This window comes from Uranotaenia lowii, chromosome 1 (genome assembly GCF_029784155.1).
Source record: "Uranotaenia lowii strain MFRU-FL chromosome 1, ASM2978415v1, whole genome shotgun sequence".
In the NCBI taxonomy this organism is placed as follows: Eukaryota; Metazoa; Arthropoda; class Insecta; order Diptera; family Culicidae; genus Uranotaenia; species Uranotaenia lowii.
This window is the reverse complement of record NC_073691.1, coordinates 9,649,782-9,672,463: the sequence shown is the minus strand read 5'-3', so window position 1 is coordinate 9,672,463 and position 22,682 is coordinate 9,649,782. Positions and strand designations below refer to the sequence as shown.

General features: G+C 37.8%; 1 protein-coding gene across 2 annotated transcripts in view; it reads right to left on the bottom strand.

Annotated features, from left to right (window-relative positions):
* The window catches only part of LOC129740167 (uncharacterized), a 117,594-nt gene that overhangs the window by 67,021 nt on the left and 27,891 nt on the right, over window positions 1-22,682 (bottom strand). For both annotated transcript variants that reach the window (XM_055731774.1, XM_055731776.1), the window contains exon 2: window positions 14,560-16,356. In XM_055731774.1, the coding sequence (XP_055587749.1) occupies window positions 14,560-16,189 (1,630 nt within the window). In that variant the 5' untranslated portion in view covers window positions 16,190-16,356. The remainder of the gene's footprint in view (window positions 1-14,559; window positions 16,357-22,682) is intronic.

Sequence of the window (22,682 nt, the reverse complement as noted above, 5' to 3'; positions counted from 1 at the left end):
AGGACTTGTCCTCTTGCAAGCCATCTTTTATTTAATTAAAAAAAAAAACAATTGGGACTAGTCCTCTTGCAAGCCATTTTTTTATTCAACTTCATTCAAAACAATGTGGATTTGTATTCTTGCAAGCCATCATTTATTTAACTTTATTTAAAACAATGATAACTTGTCCTCTGGCAAGCGATCTTAAATTTTAACTTCATTCATGAGATGAAGACTTTTCCTCTTGCAAGCAATCTTTAATTTAACTCAATTCCAAAACAATGGGGACTTGTCCTCTTGAAAGTCATCTTATATTTAACTTTATTCAAAACAATAGGGACTTGTCTTCTGGCAAGCCATGTTTTATTTAATTTTATTCAAAAACAATGAGGACTTGTCCTTTTGCAAGCCATCTTTTATTCAATTTTATTTAAAAGCCATTTTTATTCAACTTCATTCAAAACAATAGGGACTTGTCCTCTTGCAAGCCATCTTTTATTTAATTTTATTTAAAAAAAACAATTGGGACTTGTGCTCTTGAAGGTCATCTTTTAATTAACTTCAATAAAAACAGTGAAGTGAAGATTTTCTATCATCGAACTTTTACAATATTTTGGCCTACAGCTAACCTTAACACGAATCCTGTTCTGAGGCGTCAGAATAACTATCTTTGGATTCAGTTCCAATTCCGATTGGTCCCCCTCGATAAGCTCAAAGTTTAATGTGGAAAACATCCGGGCCAATCCAATCTTAGTTAGAATTTTCCCTAGCCGCATTCCGATGCACGCCCGTGGCCCATCCCCGAAAGAAGTGTACGGTTTGTTTTTGAGGATTTGGTCAAGAAATCCGGTTCCGGGTAGTGACGGGAATCACGTTGCAACGCACACACTGGAATCATTATAGCTGTACCGTTCCTGATGGTGATATCGGTACCCGGAACCGGATATTCAATGGTGCGTTCTCTATTCAAAATCGGAACCGTTGGATACTTCCGGAGGGTTTCATCGATGCAACATTCCGCATTTCCATCGTCCCTTCGTAGTTTAGTCGACCGTCTTACTTGGTAAGGATCTAGTCAAGCTCCTGTTGGATATAAATTCCAATCACTTTATTTCTGCCTACCCGGTTCAAATCTTCACAGATTGCCACAAGCGGCGATCGACCTCAAAAGAACGCTCCGAAATTTCCACCGGAGGAAATGTTGGATCAACCTGTTCGATTCCTTGGCGCTTCCAGTACCTGATACCATAGTAAACTGCGATCAGTAAGCTGACGATCCAAACAAATAATTCAACTTGGGACGGCATTTCGAGCTTGACTGGGAAAAAGTTGATTTTTGTTTGACTGAGTTGACCATCGAAAGTAAGAAAAGGAAAAAATGCAATTGATTGCAATCAACACTGACACTTATCAGTGGTTTGTAACAATAGCTCGAAGAATGATTGTCATGGTCAGTTTTAAATAATCGCAAAATTCGATTTTGCGTGCAATCTTGGATGTGCTAGATTGTGCAATATTGGATGAATCGAGCTGAACTTTGAACATAACTGAAGCTCATTTTCAAAGTTGAAAGACGCTTTCGGTTGCCATTGAACCAAATGCTCTTTAAAAGTGGGTAAAACGTTTACAGTAAGCTCGACATTGTGCATCCCTCATTCAATCCCTCGAGCTCGACAACCAAGTTAATTGTCCTCTTTCTGTTTCTGGCCGTTCTCTAGCAGCAATAGAGAATAAATATTTTGACTAATTGTAACGAGACCCTAGCCAGTTTGGCAAATTATTCCAAAACATCGGTCACGTTACACAAATCGCTCCCCAGCGGATCATATCAATCGTGCTGATTAGGTCACGAAACATCATTTCGTCGTTTTCGTTTCTTTTCATTCCTTTCTGGCTGCTCGAAATATAACAATCAAAATGAAGGAGCTACGGCTCCTCCTGGTTGTTTGGGATCATTCAAATTGGCCCTTAGCTAGGGAGTTCCAGAAAGTTAAAAAAAAATGAAACTTGGAGGCTCCTCAACCATCGTCATCATAATCATCATAACCGTACCCAAAAATCCAGGGGACCAGAACTCAAGTCGTTTTCTGGTGAATGTTTCGTCAGGCGACTGCCCTCATTGCCATTTATATATGGTGCTGGAGTAGAAGAATCAAAAAGGGGTGCCATTGACGAAAGAGTTTCACCAGTACCACCCTCGCTCGACAACATCTATGCCGTATTTTAACAGAAGTCGCTGAGGACCCCCGCCCGGCTCAGGACAAGGGCCTCTCCATCAAAGGCCTCTCGTTTAGTTAGCTTGACTGCGAGAACTTCAATCCGAGAAATGGCTGCTTCCTTTCACCCGAACAAAATATAGCTGTCAACTTTTTCGACGATGCTTCTTCGAGGTTTGTTCCTTACTTTTTACTTTTTTTTTCATCAAAGTGAGGATGAGAACTAACTAAATAACCAGCCAACCTCCATCTGAGTATGACGTACATCATCCTCGTTTTTTTGGGGGAGGGAGACACACACAAACATAGAGACAAAATACAGCTCATTAAAAACGAAACACTCAGAGATATCTACTACGATACTAGTCAGTAGGACAATGTCGTCGCCAGGATCCCCATTAGGACACGATTTAGTTGTCTTCATTGCCCTCCGTCTGTTGGCTGATTGCTTGCCTTTGGTCCGATGTCTAAACTCTTTCAATCTTGAATAGGGTCATTCGATGAAATTTTCTAAAAAAAATTAGATTAAAAAAAGCCTACAAATGTGTCATTTTAGAAAAAAAAAAAAGGTGAAATTATAAAAATTATACATTGAAATTGAATACCAACTCAAACTTGAATTTGGACTTAAACTCTAAACCTAATGTTCAATCAATCTAGGACTGGAGCGCGAATTTTAAAACTTAAACTCGAAATTGATATGGAGCTCTAACCTTACTCTAACTCTTACTCTAAATGGAACTCTAACCCTAGCTCTAACTCTTACTCTAGCTTCAACTCTAAAACTATACAACTCCCTAACTTTATCTCTAACTCTTACCCTAACATTTACTCTAACTATAACTCTTACTCTAACTCTTACTCTTACTCCTACTCTTACTCCAACTCTCCCTTCAACTCATACTCTAACTTTTATTCTAACTCTTACTCTAACTCTTACTTTTACTCTAATTCTTATTCTAAATCTTACTCTAATTTTGACTCTAACTCTTACTCTGACTCTTACTATAACTCTTACTCTAACTCTTACTCTAACTCTTACTCTAACTCTTACTCTAACTCTTACTCTAACTCTTACTCTAACTCTTACTCTAACTCTTACTCTAACTCTTACTCTAACTCTTACTCTAACTCTTACTCTAACTCTAACTCTTACTCTAACTCTTACTCTAACTCTTACTCTAACTCTTACTCTAACTCTTACTCTAACTCTTACTCTAACTCTTACTCTAACTCTTACTCTAACTCTTACTCTAACTCTTACTCTAACTCTTACTCTAACTCTTACTCTAACTCCTACTCTAACTCTTACTCTAACTCTTACTCTAACTCTAACTCTTACTCTAACTCTTACTCTAACTCAAACTCTAATTCTAACTCTTACTTTTACTCTCACTCTAACTATGTCGATTTCGTCAGTTATGCCATTTGTGTCATATCAGTAAGTTTTGTCGTTTTCGTCCTTTTTATAATTTTTGTCATTTTTATCATTTTTGGCAATTTTTTTTGGGTCATTTTTAACATTTTTTGTAAATTTTATCATTTTTTTTAAATTTTATTATTTTTGTTATTTTTGTTATTCTTTTCTCATGCCATTGGTGTCATTTTTGTCACTTATGTCACTATTGTCATTTTTGTCACTTCTCTCATTTTTGTAATTTTCATCTTTTTTATCTATTTTCGTCATTGTTGTAAATTTTGTCATTATTATCAATTTTATCATTTTGTCATCTTTGACCTTTTCAGTTTCACCTTTTTTTTTTTCTTTTTTTGTCATTTTTTTTTATTTCTTGTCATCTTTATTATTTATGTCATTTCTTCGTTTTCGCCATTTTCGTCATTTTTGTTGGTTTTGTCATTGTTATAATTCTTTTCATTCCTGTTATTTTTATCACTTCCTGTTTTCTCTATCACTTTTTTTTCCTGTTTATTTTGTAATTTTTGTCATTCTTGTCGCTTTTGTGATTTCTTTTTTTGTCTTTATTGTCATTTTTTTGTATTTTTGGTCAATTTTTCTCCGTTTTTGTCATTTTAGTTATTTTTCGCATTTTTGTAATTTTTTAAATTATGACATTTTAGTCAGTTTTTTCAGTTTGTTTTTGGTCATTTCTGTCATTTTTTTTTTTTATTTTTGACAATTTTGTCACTAATATTAATAGCATTCGCAACTTTTCTCTTTATTGTCATTTGTTATTTCAGCTTTTTTCTCAAGTTTTAAATTTTGATCAATTTTTTTTATTGTTTTTATTTAAGTCGTTATTTCATTTTTGTTATTGTTTTTCACTATTTGTGGTTTTTTTCAATTTTGAAATTTTTGTCATTTTTTTAATTTTGCCTTTTTTGTTATTTTATAATTTTTGGTGTTTTTGTTGTTCTTTTTCGTTTTCATCAAATTGGACTAGAATATGAGCTCTACTAAATTTTGAACTTAAACTAAAAGTGAGACAATATTAGTATAACACGTGCACTAGAATTAGTACTTAAAAAATTAGTACTCAAAAATTAGTACTAGAACTCAAATTTGAACTAGAATAAGCACTTGAATTATTTAAGAAGATAAGAACTTGTACTAGACTTATACCAACAACTAGATCTAGAATAAGATATGAATTTAGTACAAGAATTAGAACTTAATCTTAACCCAGTGTTAGAACTAGACCTAGAACAGGAAAAAAAACTTATAGAACTAGAACCAGAACTTAAACTAGAACTTGAACCGAATGCGAACCAAAACAACTTAGAATTTAAAATAGCATAAGAACTAGAACTGGTTTGGTACGAGGACCAGCTTGGATAGAAATATTAGATCTTCTACATAAACCTAAAACTAGAACTAGAACTTGATTTTGAATACTAGGAATTGGTACCGGATCTAAAACTAAACCTTAAACTAATAATAGAACAAGTACTCGTTCTTGTACTACTATTATAAGTACTAGAAATAGTGCTAGAACTACTGTTAAAACTAGTACTAGACCTATTACCAATACTCAAACTAGGATCAGTTCTAGAACTAGTTCTAGAACTAGTACTAGAACTAGTACTAGAACTAGCAATGGTGCTAGTACTAGATCTAGTACTAGAACTAGGACTAGTACTTAAATTAATACTAGAACTAGTACTAGTACTAGTACTAGAACTAGTACTAGAACTAGTACTAGAACTAGTACTAGAACTAGTACTAGAACTAGTACTAGAACTAGTTCTAGAACTAGTACTAGAACTAGTACTAGAACTAGTACTAGAACTAGTTCTAGAACTAGTACTAGAACTAGTACTAGAACTAGTACTTGAACTAGTACTGGAACTATACTAGAACAAGTATTAGAACTAGAACTAGTACTAAAACTGATGCTAGAACAAGTACTAGTACTTATATTCTCATTAAAATTGGTTGTATACTTTGACCTAGAACTAGGATTAGTTCTAGAACTAGTACTAGAATTAGTACTAGAATTAGTACTAAAACTAGTACTAAAATTAGTACTAGAACTAATACTATAACTAGTAATGGAACTAGTAATGGAACTAGTATTGGAACTAGTAATGGAACTAGTATTAGAACTAGTAATGGAACTAGTACAAGAACTAATACTAGAACTAGAACTTTAACTAATAGTAGAAATAGTACTAGAATTAGTACTAGAACTATACTAGAACTAGTACTAGAACTAGCAATAGAACTAGTACTATGAGTAGTACTAGAACTAGTACTAAAACTTATGCTAGAACAAATACTTGTACTTATACTCTCATTAAAATTGGTTGTATACTTTGACCTAGAACTAGACCTTGAACTTGGCTCTGCGACGTAATTCTACCTCCCCGTGGTGCAGAGTGGAAACGTGTCTACAGAATTGACCAGCTGTAGATGTACGGCCAAGAGAACTACACGTCACACTTGGTACAGTCAGCTGCGACGAGCTGCGTGCCGAGGGTGACAAAACGTGGTGTGACTGGGCACCCTGGTACTAGTGCTCAGTTGCAAGAGGGAGGGGTCGTAACGTGTATCGGGTAGTCGCGACCCCGATATGCGGGACGACCAAATGTTTGGCGAGTTTCGATCGATCTGCCTTTCGGGGAGGTTCCTGGCCCCGATTCGCGGATACGATTGACTCACGACAGACAGAGGGGCCTTGTGCCGTAACATGTGGCGCCCAGTGGATGGGCCTCAGGTTGGGTCTCGAAGAGTCGAGATGGAGAAAAAGGATATGTGTGGTTATCTCCAGACCCGAGGAGAGGCGAGTTGTTCTCGTCTCGAATTGGGTCAAGAGACGGAACGATTGAGGGCTCTCGAGACACGAGGAGAGGTGGGTAGAGTCGCCTCGAATCGTGTCAAGAGGATGAGTGTGAGAGGGTCTCGAGTCGTGAGGAGAGGCGGGTCATGACGTCACGAATTGCGACAAGAGGCCGCATGTGGGACTCGAGTCACGAGTAGCGGCGAACGGACTGCCAACCCGTAAGTCGTGAATCGTGACAAAGAGTGGTTGAGATTGCTGGTGTAGTACGAATAAAACGAGTATTTGCCGTGGAGCGCATTGCGCGAGTATGGTCTCCCATCATGGGTAAAGCCTTCGTTGCTAGGTCCGGATGGGAATTATGGCCAGAGGCCCCAGGTGGATTTTATGGCGTAGGGGTACATAGTATCATGAGTCGTCCAATTGCACCCATGGACCCAGAGTAGCAAACTGGGGGGACGCGGTGGCTCGCCGTGCCTTGGAATGCAATCCGTAAAAAGGATTTACCACCTGGGTGATCAACTAATAAAAAAAAAGACCTTGAACTTGAACATAAAGAAAAACTTGAACTTGAACTTAAAGTTTTGGAAATAGAACTAGAAATAGGGCTAGATTTTGAACGGAATTTTAGTTCCTTTTCCGAGTTTTGGCGTTGAGTCTCAATTCTAATTTAGAACTCAAATTCTGATTCAGTTGCAATCAGCGGAACCACCCTAACATTTTCCCTTAAAAAAATCGCAGTTTTGAGAGAATATCGCCGCGTCAACGACAATTAAGTCAAGGGGTGTCAGTCAGAGGGCGGTAGGAGAAAAAGTTAATCGAGTCTGAAATGTTAATTTGTCCGATGTCGACGCTGGATGTCGTTTGATGAAAAGCCAAAGGAAAGGGATCCGCACGCCGTGGTTCAGAAATTGATCATCACCTCCGGTGTCCTCCAAGCAAGAAAAAAAACACAAAATGACGAATGTTTGTATACCGTCGTCGGGACTTGAATTTGTTCATCGGACCGATGTGGTTCCAAAACAACCTTTAGTTAGACCGATGCTCGGAGTAGGTCAGTCGGATGAAAAGTGTCATCCGGTTCGGTCGGCGTCGTCGGGAGATAATTGGATCTGGAGGGAGGACAAGCTTGAGGGGACAAGCAATCACCCCCAGTTTTGATTGGATGTCCTCCTCGATGGAAAAAGAGACAATCGCGTCCGGCTTGTTTTCGATTGGCAAAAGCCGCCCACTCGGGCGCCAATCTGAATCAAGAGGCAAAGGGGCGATAAATGTTTACGCAATCGAGCGCAAATGAAATGGACCGCCTCTCTTTTATAGGCGGAACATTTACAATTCTTGTCTGGGAATGGTAAAAACAAAACGAACGCATTTTATGACAAATAGTCGAATTATTTTTTTTCAGATTTGAAAAAGTGCTTTAAATATAATCTTCAAATTTCTCGCTTTTTCAAAACTTTTTTTAAAATGTTCAATGTTGAACCGTAAAAAGGGCGATTTCGATACAGCTATTCGAGCTCCCAACTGTGCCTACCAAACGAACTCGGCCGCAAATCACCTGATGATGACACACAACAGGGTAACTGCCTAGAAGAACATTAGGCCGAAAATCCGAGGCACGAACCTTTTTGCTGATCCACCGTGTCCACTTCCTGCCCAATAATAAAAAGCACTCCCCGGGTCTTTTTTCTTCATTCGAGAAAAAACAGCATAACAAAAACACATAAATACACACATGTATAAAATAAATCCATAGAAAAAGGCAAACGACGACGACAACGGCAGATTTTGATTTGAGTCACGTGAAAATGTATAATAGCACCTACTATAACCAGAAAAAAGGAAGGAGGGAAAAAAATTTTGAGGCAGCAAAAAAAAGCCTCAACACCTTGAGGCAAAGGACAAATAAAGCCTTTCGAGGTGATAACCTCGAAAAAAAGAGACGAAAAATCGCCACCCTAAATATACCCATTCACATGTGAGTGTATATGCCTAAACTTTTCTACTGGGTATGAATACCAAGGCAAATGAACATAGACACACTAACATTTGACTCAAGTTTTGTTGGATGAAAAAAAACCAACAAGAGAGACATTGGATTTTTTTGTGAAGCGGGTATGATTTCGGCACAATTTGTTTGTTATTACCGGATATACCCGGGTTATAGTCCACAGCAAATCTTATAAGAGCAAAACCGAAAGGGTGCAAAACGACACCATTTTAGCAAAAAACAAATGGTAAAATTTCATCTGGAAAATGGGTCCCAAATCGAAAAAAATTGGTTTGAATAAAAACACACAAGTAATACAGATCGCTTTTTCTCTAGCTTAAAATCTTCCTGGTAATTAAAAAATTTTAAACTTTCTTTTCAACTCACTTTCAATTATCACCCATAATTTCCAGCGCTTTTCTCGACATGCTATTTGTTTTTGGGATTTTCAGAGTGTCCCATCAACTCACAATTTTCACCAATATGTCAGAGCTAAATGGATTTTTTTTCAAGCTGTCTTCTCAACTCACTTCATTATTTTTTTTTATATCAAACGGTTTGCTTAACCTGCATGGATTTTAGTTTAATTCAATTGAAATTCCCACCAATATTTTCCAGCTTTGCTCTATTTGACTTCTGAATTTTGATTTCTCTTTACCTGCATGGGTTTTGATTTACCAAAGTGCTTTAAGCTGTCCTCTCAACTCACTTGAAAGGCTTATTAATATTTTCTAGCTGTCCTCTAAACGTGCTATTTTTTTCAATGTTTCAAGGTGTCCTCCCAACTAGTCTGAAATTTTTTCCAATATATTAAAGCATAATGATGATTTTTTTTATTTCTGTCCTCTGAACTTGCTTGAATTTCAAATAGACCAAATTTGTTGTCTTAGCTTTTCAATTTTTTTCAAGGCGCTCTATATTGATATCTGCATTTTTATTCCAAGCTGTGCTCTCAATCAGATTGAGCTTTATGCTGTCGCCTCAACTAATTTGATATTCCAGCTATGTTTTAATTTATTGAGAATATGTTCTTTCAACGCAATAGAAATCTCCATTAATATTTTACAGCTATCTGCTCAATCTGCTCTGTTTTGATTTTTCAATTTATATTTCGAGCTGTCCTCTCAATCTGGTCAAACTTTAATTTACAATACATATATTACATTCTGTAGACTTCATAAATATGTCTTATTTTGGCTCCTGACATCTTGGAGGTGTCAAAATTGCCACGCCCACTACTAGAGCCACCTTTTGACAAGCATCGAAAACTTTATTGTTCCTCTCGAATATTAACATAAGGAAAACTTTTCCCGTCAAAATTCTTGTTTCGTTTCCCTTCAACTAATGTGTTTTCATAACTCTAGCTAACCACTAGTAGTAGGTAGCTGTCCATCGTCCATATGTTGGCAGCTGATTTGAGAAGGGTCAATCCAACCGAGAGTCAGTCTTGCTTGACCCTCATCTCAACAAAAGTAACACTCAAAACCCCAACTTCCCCAAAGATTGAAAACAAGGGAGATAAAAAAAACACAAGCTACAGAAAATGCTCCATAAATATGTTCGCCACGCGCGATAAAGTCGAACGAACGCTTTTTGTTCCCCATCAACTCATTGCCAACCACTCCAAGTCCTTTTTTCCCTTGTTTTCCGGGGTGGCAATTTCATAATCTCCCTTAAAAGGACACTCAACTATAAGCGTTGATACGGGTGTTACGTCTCTTCTTCACAGCCTCCAACCCACAACCTTCAGAAGAACCTTCGGACACTACTGGCCGTTTTGTATGTAGATTATTAACCAGCTGGAACCCGGGCCCGACATCCGCGTCGTGGTTTTTATGAGTTTGATAATAAACCCGGCTGGACTGGGCAGCTAACCCACGCAAAATGGGACGAGAAAAAAAAGATAAAATGAAAGGATTCATAATCATTTTCTGATGTGAATATTTTATCCATGCTTTGCTCACTAATTGTCGCTTAAACGAGTGTCGCTGGAATTTATTTTTCGAGTGTCTCTATGACAGCGCATTATCCCATTCAGACAAAAGATTAAGGGAGCAATTCAGTTGTCAGTCATCAACAACTTATTAAAATTAACCAAACTTAATAAACAAAATTATAACATACTTTTGGGCGTTTTAAGAATGCAGGGAAAAAAATGAGAAAAATCGAGCAGTTATCCAGGCGTTTTAAAAGTTGTTTTATTTAAGAATGTATAATTTTATCTACAAATAATTGAAAGTTTTCCTCATAGAATTTTTTTCGTGATAAATTCTGCAATCGATAAGAACCATAAAAAGATTAAAAAAAGTTAATGGATAATTCGCTACCCGGACGCAGTTCGAAAAGTGCCTAACGGATTAAAGCCGTTTCCAGAGCTTAATTCGCACCCAGTTTGTTCTAAGGATGCCATTTGTGAGTATGGGCTTGCACTTTGGGTAACGAGCGACAAATAGCCATTGCGCCAGCCATGGTTTACGCCAAAGAGGACGATGTCGCTCTTCCAGGAAGCACAATACCAAAACCGCAGACACTCTAATCCGGCTCCCGGTCCGGTTGCCCCAGGCAACCGCAGTAAACTAGCTCGGCAGACGTGGTGGGTCATGGAACCATCCTATTTGGTTGTCTGGTTGATGGTTGGATGGTTCGGTTTCTTGTTTTTTTAATGAACTTTGCTGTATCCCCGTCAAGAATTATGAAAGAGTGAATGTCATTAAAAATAATTTATTAGAGGGACTGATTTTTATTTTCATGGAGTTGAAAATCAACTCTGGATTTGAAATATGCATATAAAAATAAAATCAGATATCTGAAACTTTTAATAATAATTTGAAATCGTATTTAGAAATCAACATTCCTTTTCATAATGAATTTGAATGGATGTTCAAAATGAAATCTGTATAAACTCGTAAAATAAATTCCAACTTCACGAACAAAACAGATACAGGAGAAAAATCCCAAACAGCAAGGCACAGCCAGTAGCAGCGAGCAACTTTTGCTTTGTGACTCGTGCAAGATTCACCAACATTGAAATTCCAAAATGCCTTTAAGTGGACTATTACGAGGGATAAGAAGTTTAAGCAGATACACTTACATATCTAGTCAATCCCTTTCACTTGACCGGTCGCAAGTTGGAATCTAAGCCTAACTGATTTCTACCGATACTTACACTAGTAGCTTGTACTAGCGAGCTCGCGATACTAATTTTCGTCACCTAAAAGTTAAACCCTTTCACTAGAGGGGTCGCAAGTTGAAATCGGAGCTACAATAATTTCCACCGGTACTTGCACTAGTAGCTTGTACTAGCGAACTCGCAACACTAATTTTCGTCATCCAAAATCCAAACCCTTTCACTAGAGAGGTCGCAAGTTGAAATTGGAGCTAAACTAATTTCTAGCGGTACTAACACTAGTAGCTTGTACTAGTGAGCTCACGACACTTATTTTCGTCACCTACAAGATAAACCCTTTCCCTAGAGGGCTCGCAAGTTGAAATCTGAGCTAAATTAATTTCTACCGATACTAACACTTGTAGCTTGTACTGGCGAACACTAATTTTCGTCATCTAAAAGTCAAACCCTTTCCCTAGAAGGGTCGCTAATTGAAATCGGAGCTACAATGATTTCTAACCGGTACTAACAGTAGTAGCTTGTACACGACAATTCGTGACTCTTATTTTTGTCATTTACAAGTCAAACTCTTTCCTTACTAACACTAGTAACTTGTACTAGCGAACTCACGACACTAATTTCCGTCACCTATAAGTCAAACCCTTTAACTAGAAGGTTCGTAAATTAACATCGGAGCTAAACTCATTTCTAGCGGAAATAACACTAGTAGCTTGTAGTAGCGAACTCGCAACACATATTTTGATCAACTACAAGTCAAACCCTTTCACTAAAGGGGTCACAAGTTTGAATCGGAGCTTAACTAATTTCTACCGGTACCAACACTAGTAGCTTGTACTAGCAAACTCGTGACACTAATTTTCGTCACCTACAAGTCGAACCCTTTCACTATAGGGGTCGTCAGTTGAAAACAAAGCTAAACTAATTTCTAGCGGTACTAACACTAGAAGCTTGTACTAGCGAACTCGCGGCACTTATTTTCGTCACCTACAAGACTAACCCACTCATTTGAGGGGTCTTAAATTTTAATTGGAGCTGAACTCATTTCTACCGGTACCAACACTATTAGCTTGTGCTAGAGAACTCGCGACACAAATTTTCGTAATCTCCAAGTGAAACCCTTTCACTAGAGGGGTCGCAACTTTAAATCAAAGCTAAACTTATTTCTACCAGTAATAACACTAGTAGCTTATACTAGCGAACTCGCAACACTTATTTTCGTCACCTACGAGTCAAACACTTTTACAATAGGTTAAGTCTAAGTGAATGCATTTTTTGTATTTTTCTTAAGCGTGTGGTTGTAAATTCTTGCTAGAAAAAAAGAACTATCATCAGTCAGCTGACTTTGTTCACTTATGTGAAAATTTCTGAGCGCGTTGTATCTCATTTTTTTCTAACTTTGTGGTCATTCCTGGAGGAGTGACAGTTCAGATCGGTCATGATCTTCTTTGAGGCACTGTCTGGATTGGATGTCCAGCATAATACTGTTCAGAGGTAAGTTAATTATCTTTCATTGTGATATGAATTTTTTTTATTATTAATGTTTATTTTATATTTTTACAAAATTTCCCGAATCAACCCGTTGGCAAGAGCACCCGCGATTGAGATGAACTTATAAACGAACTATCCTGAATCAATTTTAAGAGTTTGAACTCTATTTGGAGTCTAACAACTGTAAAATAGACTATAAATACGAGAATCCATTGTTGATCATGTTTTCGGTCATCGAAAGCTCCACTTTCAAAGTCCTGCCCAAATTCGAATACGAGCGACAGAATCCGGCGAATCATTATCGAAATCCCATCCGGAAGAGTGTGCCTAACCAGGGATGTTCGGTACGTGTACTGTCTTTCCATGTCCGAAGCATTCATGTGTGTGTATATATCTGCGAATCCGAAAATGGCTGCTGCAGATAAATTGAGTCCCACTCGCTGCCATCATAACAATAAACCAGCCAGGGTGCCATGGGCAGCTTTTCAGTTGTTAAGCGAAACAGGGGTTGGGGACATCCCATGTATTACGCACAAACATATTTCAGAGATAACGATTTTTTCGAAAAGGGCTTATGTGATAAAATTTAGATAAAATATGAACTTGGGATCGCTTTTCTTGCTGTTGATAGTTTTGTTTAATGTAAAATTTCGATTTAATAAGTCCTTTCCAAAAGTAAAATGGGAAGTTCGCTTATACTGAAAGTACCAAAAACGAACATAAAGAAATCCAAATTTGGTGGAGAGGGTGGGTGGCTAAAGGAAGACAATGACCCGCGAATGGCGGACAACGACGACGCCGAGTGATTGTGTTCTTGCTGACTGGCTGTCCGAAGAATGGAGAATCTCTCTCTGGTGAATGATGGGTTTGTTATTAGGTTCGGATCGGTCGTTATCTTCCGCCGCGTTCGGCCATTCGGTTCTGTTTTCGGTCATGGGACAGGGTACAGGGCTTTTCGGGTTCTGTCTTTACGCGTTCTGCGTATATCAACTAACATGGACCCGGAAGAACGCGTAAATTGTCACAGTATACTCGAGCGAATGTTACTGCAAATTTACTGCGGATGTCCAATTTATTTGTGAAGTTTGCTGTGCTGTTGAAATGGAACAAGACAGTAAATTGCCAGAGTATCTAGTTCAGATTGTTATGGAAAAATATATTCAACGACAAACCGGAGAAACGATTTGCTACCACATTTCTAATCTAAGAAAGCGCATGGAAAGTTGTCTTTTCATGGATTATTTCTACCCAAGTGAGCTTAAAAAAGACTGAAGTTGCTTTTCAAAGGCGCTCAATATAAAATGTTTTATTTAAGACGGTTTCGACCTCAGGTGAATTCGAAATTTCAATGTGTTGATTTTCAAGGTTTAGTATTTTGATGTTTCTTGGGTATTTCTGTTTCTGTCTTATTCGGGATTGTTTTTCCCACTTCGATATCGAATAAGCTTCATCGAGTGGAAATCCCCTGAAGAAACTATCGACTGGAAGAGAAAAAAAAACCATAAAAACATAATCACTTACCCATAATATTCGAACCGGATCCGGGCAGGGCCGGGCTGCTTCCGATGGCGCTGGCGCTGGTCATTGTTTTATTATGCAGCATCGCATCGTCAATTTTAGTACCCATTCCGCCGTCGAGATTATCCCCTTCATTAACTGCCAACGACGACGAAGACGGCGGTTGTAGTTGTTCAACCAGTTCTTCATCCCGAGAGCCACTATCGGCAATCATCACAGCTGGAGATACCCTTAAACCAGTCCCCGCACTTCCGACTCTCACTTCTGTTGATCCACCGATTTCCATCGATTGATGATGCTGAACGCGTCGCCGTTCGCTCACGTTTTCCCCCACTCCGTCAATGTCATTGAACACGATCATTTCGTTGGTCTTGTAATTGCTATAGATACCCGAGGGTATCGACGGTTTGTTTTCTCCGACTCCTCCTCCCATTTTACTGCTGCTTGTGCTGTGCATTTCGTTCTGATAGTTGAAGTACTTTAGCTTGTCTTCGATATCGCTTTCGTCTTCCAGCGGTGATTGCAGTACCTTGGTGTAGGAGCTTTTGAGCGATGGACGTTGCTTGTTCATAGACGATGTTGTGTTGGTAGTAGAAGGCGTTGAGTAGGACAGTACGCTACTTGGAGAAAGGTCCCAGTGAGGAGGATATCGGTTTGTACTCGGCGTTCCTGGATCTTGCTTCGGAAGATTGTAGTAACGACTGCTGTAATAGCCGTGCCGTGGATAGCTGTCCTTCCGTAGTTCTTCCTCATCTTCCTCGTCGTCCGACGGCAGAAATTGGCTACTGCCACCAGTGGTGTTTAGATTGTTTTCCGTCGGAGAACTGGACAAAGGAGGCGGCTGATTGTTGTAGTAGAAGCTGTATTTGTCTAGGGAACTAGTGTGTCTATTGCTAGACCCTCCGATACGGCTACCACTGTCGTAGTGATTGTTGTTCAACTGCGAGTTCAGCTCCGAACTGCCGCTGTTCGCTGCTCCACCACCTCCAAGCAGATCATAACCTGTAGAACTCCGCGAATTCCCTACTCCCCTGTATCCACTCATATCGATCGTGTAAGACTTTCCCCCTCCAATACCAATTCCTAGACTACCACTACCTCCGCCAAGCGTATTGCTACCGAACGATGCCGAACCCAACGAAGTCGCCGTCGTCAGTGAAGAAGAAGTCCCCGTGACATCGGACGATTTACTACTGGAGGTCACTGCACTCATCCCACCACTACCAATACCACCACTCAAATCCCTACCCCCCACACCACCAATCACACCTCTATCACTGTTACTGTTGTTGATGTTATTATTAATGCTGTTCACTGCCGCCGAAATTCCGAAACTAGCCGTCGTTGACGTCGAAGTCGCCACTGACGTCTGATAATGCTCCGTTACCCTAGGTTTGCATTTCGGAAACAAAATTGAAATCTTCTGTTCACTCAAGTTCAATGCCGATGAACTGCTTCCACTCAAGCTGATGCCATTGCTGTTACTAGCATTTAGCGGTATCGAGATGATGCTGTCGGAAGCGGATGCGAGCGCCGATGCTGATGCTGTATTAGCTGCTGTTGCCGTTGCTGATGAGGATGATGTCGATGCTGATGATGATTTCTTGTCTAGCGTGATGGTTGAACTGACCATTGCAGCCCGTGGTCTCCTTCGATTTGATTAGCTTTCTGCTGCTAGGTGACCGCGCTAGCGACTTTGTTTAGGCGTTAGCGTTAGCACTCTTTGTGACGCAATCAATGCGTTTTATTTGTTTTGTTTTGGTTAGCCGGGCAGAAGAGGCGGTGAATTTTTTTTAGTGCCTGTGAAAAATTGGAAAGCGGAATTTTTATTAAAGCCATTCGGTGTTTAGTGTGCGGAGAGAAAAATGCGATTCATTTGCAAGGTGCTGGCGGTTGGGGAGACAAAATTATTCGGATGCGACAGTGTTGTGTATTGGAGAAAAAGCTAGAGTAAACAGATTAATTAAAAAAAAAACAACAACAATATTAACTCTAGTAAGTAAAACCACAAAATCCTCAACCAAAGTGTGAGCTCATGGTCATGTGAGGAAAAAAAATGTAAAAATTCTTAAACCGAGTATAAGCTCGCGCTAGAGTAAAGAAAAAGTGACAAAATCCTGAACCCGAGTAACCGGAGTCAAATCGACTGATCTCTGATCACGAGTATAAGGTCCTTTGGTCCTATAATCAACTTACTACACTCATGTTCATGTCAACTGAAAACAGAAAAAGATAAATTCCGAATCCGAGGCTGAGCTCAAGGCCAAGAAAAGAAACTAAAATGATACTGTCTTGAACATGACCATAAACTTGACAAATCCCTGAACCCGAATTCGTTAACTCATGGTCAAATAAAGTAACTAAATGATTCAATTTCGATCCCGAATGTAAGCTTATGATCAAATAGGAATTTTGAATATGACAAAATCCTAAAGTCGAGTATGGTTTTGGTTGGGTTATGAAACTAAAATTTACAAGATCCCAGTAAAAGCTCATGATCGAGTAAAGAAATTAAAAATAATCAAACCCTAGACCCGAATATTGGCTCATGCTCGAGCTAAATCGATGAGACCAGCTGATCGTGGCATAGAGGATAGCATCCTTGTCTTCTAAGCCAACGGTCATTAGATCGAATTACGGTCGTGGAATAACCTGGCACACATAGTATGATGAAGGTTCACGGTGGCGGCATTAGTGAAATATTAGCCCGGCATACCTTGTAATTGTACTTCTCAATGATGCAGCACATGCATGCGGATGGATATTTTCAAGGGAACTTAGATTGCACTTGGAGATCCTGTGTGCGCTCGTAGCGCAACCGGTAAACAACTGCAACTTCAATCAATAGTGTAAGGGTGTCAAGTTGTAAAGCAAAGTAAAAATAATAACGCGGAGAACCCCACAATTGATCAACTTTGCAAAAATATGCTTCCAGAGCTTGATCAACTTCCGAAAACGCTTGAAAAATGCAAGTATCAAACCGTTAGATTGCCTTTCGGAGTCAAAATTTCCCCTGCTATGGTCTGGCTTTCAATGAGAAACGAATTTCGACTTCGCGACAAAAATCAAAATTGACCAGAAGTCTAATTTGAGATCACTAGATTGCCGTTCGGATTAAAAATTTCCCCTGTTAGGTTCCAGTTTTCTATACGAAACAACTATTGGCGACCGTTTCAAATTCGTTAGGATGCTTTTCGGGCTGAAAAATTCTCCTGCTGTGTTGCAGTTTTCAACAAGAGAAGACTACTGACAACCTAACTCAAGCTTCCTACAGACTCGAATAAGTATTAAAAAATAAAGGTTACATAATTTTGGCTTGAAACCTTAAAAAAGCTCAGAATGTCGTAAATTTTTTTTTTGTTGATAAATTCCGCAAAATTACAAAATTCTATTAAAACTTTTGATACAAATCGCAAAAAAAATGTCCAAAATGTTTGCGCTATTTTATGATTTTCGTTGAAAAATGACAAAGCACCGTGAATTTGAAATATGATTTATTTTTTTTTAATTTAACCTCAAATATCATAGAAAATAGAAATTTAAAAAGTCTGCAAAAATCATGCATTTTTAAGTCGCAAGAATAAGCAGATTTAAAATTTTTGGGAAATCATAAGATTCCCCAGTGCAAACTCATCATGATAAAAAAGTGCGTCAACCCTTTGGAAGTAAATTCAAGTGAATTATACTGAAGTCGTTATCCAGCGCTTCAACAAATCGTAAACTAAAATGGTTCCGTATTGATTACTAGATTAAACTCATATTAAACCAAATGTCCGGTACGCATGCAGCTGGCTGAGCAGTCACCGGTAATATATGTCAGTTAGTGTTGTGTGGATGTTATTATTTTTTTCTCCGCCATACCATATCCATTATACATGCAACAACTGCTAAGGGAAAAAACGGAACGCAAGAAAAGTTGAAAATTTACATGCGATGTTTGTGTAACTGTGGTGCTCTGCACTACACCGAAGAAATACCGTGGTCGTTGGAGGAAAACCGAGAAGGAGGGAATAACTGCATGGAAAGTTGCATATAAAACTTGATAGCACGCCAGAGGTCCACATTTTCTGACACATATCACCCGGTTGGAATTGCAGTTTCGTTGGAATATTTGCTTCTCCCTATCCACAAGGCATCCGAACCTAAACTGTAATGTACCAAAGCTAGAAATTGAACCAACAGCAACACACACAGACCATCTAATGGTAACGTATGGGCTACTTTAGCTACTGGAAGTGGAAAATAATCGCCTTTTTTGAGGATAAAAAAAACCAACGATCTAGACACAAACAAGGGAAAAACAGACAGAAAAGGACACAGCTTTCAAAAGGGACGCTATTTTCATTCTTTCATTCATTAATGTGTACCACCGAATCTTAACGGACCTTGAAATGTGGAAAGTTTTACTGTCTCCACATTCACACCTCCTCCTGGCTCTTCTGTTGAGATACAATCGAACACCCCGACACCCAGAAACAGTTTTTGCGCTGAACTGTGTTTTGAAAAATGATAGCCCGGGGATGCGTTGCAGCAAAGTTTCACGAGGGCGAATTAAACTTTTTGGGAGCCAACTAGCAACTCTACTGTGTGTATTGGTTTGTGGTTTGGAGCTGGAGCTGGAGCAGGAAGCTGAATACCCATGTTGGGGTGTGCAAAGTTTACTGTCAATTTCAGGAACCTAATTGGATTTGGTGTTGAAAGTTTTTAATTTGGACTATGCAACGATAAAGAGCCCAGAGAGAGACCAGTTGTTGGTGTTGTACGCAGTTGACATGTCACCCCGTAAATAAAATAGTTGGTCACTAATTTTAGAAGTGCATTTTTGGAAAATTGCATATGAGCAAGTTTCTGCCAAATTATGCTGGCTGTAGTTTGAATTAGTTTTGCTTCGATTCAGGAAACGGGAATCGGAAAAATGTTAGAAAATTAACGGGAAATTATAGTTTTGTATTATAGTATTCAGGGCTCTCTGGAGCCATGCCAAGCTTTTTCAAATTCCATGTGCTAATTTAGTTTCAGAAGTCGAAATGTTTGTAATTTAACACCATTTTGATAGCACGAAACTAAGAACCTTTTCTTCAAACTCTCTAGAGCCACCAATAGTAGACGGAATTGATTAAAAATCAAAAGTTTAAATCTGCTTTATACCAGAGAGTCTTGTTACGTCATTTAAGATCCTCAGAACCAAATGGGTATAAGTGCCAAAATTATCAAATTTATGTTAATAATGCCAAACGATTGTTTATCAACTATTTTTAGTGATATTTTCAGATTTTTTAAACATACATTTACGTTCGAACAAAAAATCAGTTTGATCGAAAAATATATGATAATTAGCTCAACACGAAAACCTAATAGCGTGTTTTCTCGAATGAAATTTTAAAGCCGGTCCAATCAAAGTGCTTTTAATTCCTGGATCATCGAAGCCATTCTTAGCAATTTATCAAAATTTTTCTCAACTTGAGGGTCTACCGTGAATATTTTCCAGATTTTTCCCGAAGATTTATTGTTAATTTTTGTGCCATATGCATCGCAGGAATTTCAACCAAATTTAAGAACCATTTTTGAATAATTTTTGCTGTTTGATTTTCTTCATAAGATATTTGGTGGGAAAGATCCGTACCCTAGGCTCTATTGGGTCACGGCGATGTTGTGCTTTCTTGTGTTTATGGAAGTTCATGGTTTGGAAACAAGCTCAAAAACTAACATGAACCTGACAGGGCGGTAGCACATAACCTTATTTGATATGAGATCATAGAAACTTAATTTAAAAATGGTTTAAAAATTATAATGATGTATAATTTTTCCTTTGATGATCCATGTTGATAAGGTGAATGGGAGTTGAAACACTTGCCCTCCCTTCCATCGGACAAAAAGAGCATTGCGCAGTGGAAATATCACAATTAGATGTTTATAAGTTGATATTTCCACTTGTTGACCACCATGCGCAAGTTAGGTTAGAACAGATAGTATTGTGAAAGATAGACAACTGTAATCAATCTTTTAGGATAGTCTATTTAGGATACTGGATAGGTGGGTGATTTAATAGTAGATACCATAATTAGTTGAATGAGAACGTTAACAATTAGGTACTGATATGGTAGATAGAAATTGAATAGATGTACAATGGTATTCGTCTCCCCAATGCTCTTGTAAGTGTGCATTTGCGGTTTATGAATTTCGGAGGCTTATTCTTAAATCAAGCATTTTACAAGATCTAGAGGTTCATTGGATGAGAATGCTGTTTGAACTGTTTCCTGAAAAAATCTTTTTCGTTGTAATAGGTACTTTTTTCTGTAGTTTGTCTTTCGTTAAATTATATTTCAGGTCCTTTATTTTTAAAGAAGTTCTCTATAAAACAAAAATATTTCTAAAACAGGCTTTTAGCAAAGCATACGGTAAGACACGTTGAACAGCTTCTTCGCAGGTGAGTGTTCTCTAATTATTATTATTATTTTTTAGTCTTACTGAAAAGAATATCAACAAAAATCAACTTCACAAAGGCAGCAGTGTGTATGATAGTGAAAATGATGGATAAATCTATCATTTTCCTAACAGGGTAGTTACTCACAATCTTATTGAACGTGGTTTTATATTAAGATCTATAAAAGAAAAAGTGCTGAACATTTTTTATTAGTTTAAATTTTGTAGGTTCAGATGTGTCCATTTTTAATGAGCCATGATCATAAAATGAATGGAAAATGTAACACTTGCTCTCCCTTCTGCTAAACAAGGGTAGTATTCCTTAGTGGAAACATCACAATTAACAGATGATGCGTTTTATGTACAGTCAGTACTGTTGATAAGTGTTATAACAGTCATTTTGATAATTTTTTTTTTGTTTTTTTGTTTTTTTTTTAATTTCTCACAACTCTGTATAATTACTTTTTGTGTTCTGTACTTCTATTTGTGTAATTATTACGCTTCAGATTCAGATAGACAAATTCTGATATTAGTTCTGTTTCTTGTCATTCTAGTTTTTTGTATAATTACCGAGTTTTCAAGCATTTGTTCTGGATCCATTAACATTAACATATTTGAAAATATTTTTATTAACTTATATATGTTAATCTCGAGTAAAAACAATCAAAAATTCAAATTTATTGAAACGAGTAAGGTTAGGTGACAGGTAGGGAAAATTCAACTACGGTAAGATAGTGAACCCTTCTGACAATGATATCGAGACTTTGGCGTATGTTATCATACAGTTACTGCTCGGTTGAATTGGAGGTTGGGTTAACTCGAAGTTCATGTAGGGCCCATCTGTCCCAGTCCGTCGAGCACTATCTTAACGCTTCCTCCCTCTGGTGCTTCAGAACTCTCGGGCTCTGTTGCGCTATCCTGTTCTAAGCTATGCTACTCTCGTGTAAAGTTTCCTCTTCTGTCCCCCGTTCTGTTTTTCCTTTCCGGGTCAGCCAGATAGCTTATAAACCCATAAAAAAAAAAAGATATTTGGTGGGACAGATTAGGAAAATATGCCGGTTTTGATTTTTAAGTGTTTTCCCTTCGTTCTTGGCGTTTTTTTTTTTGCAAAGTTCAAGATGATTTTCGAAAGCATTTTTGAACTTTGAGTGTCATTATTCGGTACTGTTTAAGTTTTTTAAATACACCGAAAGTTCAAATGATTTATTTTTGAATCCTAGAAAATGGTGCTGTCTTGCTATTCTTGGTTATTTGGACAGAAATTTTTTAATCAGTGTCTCACATCACTTTCTAAATTCAGGGCTCTCTGGAGCCACCATAAAAACTTTTTGAAACCATTTTTTAAACCGCCTAACAGTGTTTTTTTTTCAAAATTTAAAATTAACTTTTTTGTTTATCTTTTTTTACCATTCCAAGTGTTTTATGATTGTTTCCGCTCTCGGGTTTTTTTGCAAAGTCCAGTCGGATATTGAGTTAATTTTTGTGTTTTTTTTGTGGTTTAAGAGTTTTCTACATATTTCAGCTGAATATTTATTTATTTATTTACATAAACATTTGTCTTTTTTGTCATTTTTGTCATTTTTTCCATTTTTGTCATTTTTGTCATTTTTGTCATTTTTGTCATTTTTGTCATTTTTGTCATTTTTGTCATTTTTGTCATTTTTGTCATTTTTGTCATTTTTGTCTTTTTTGTCATTTTTGTC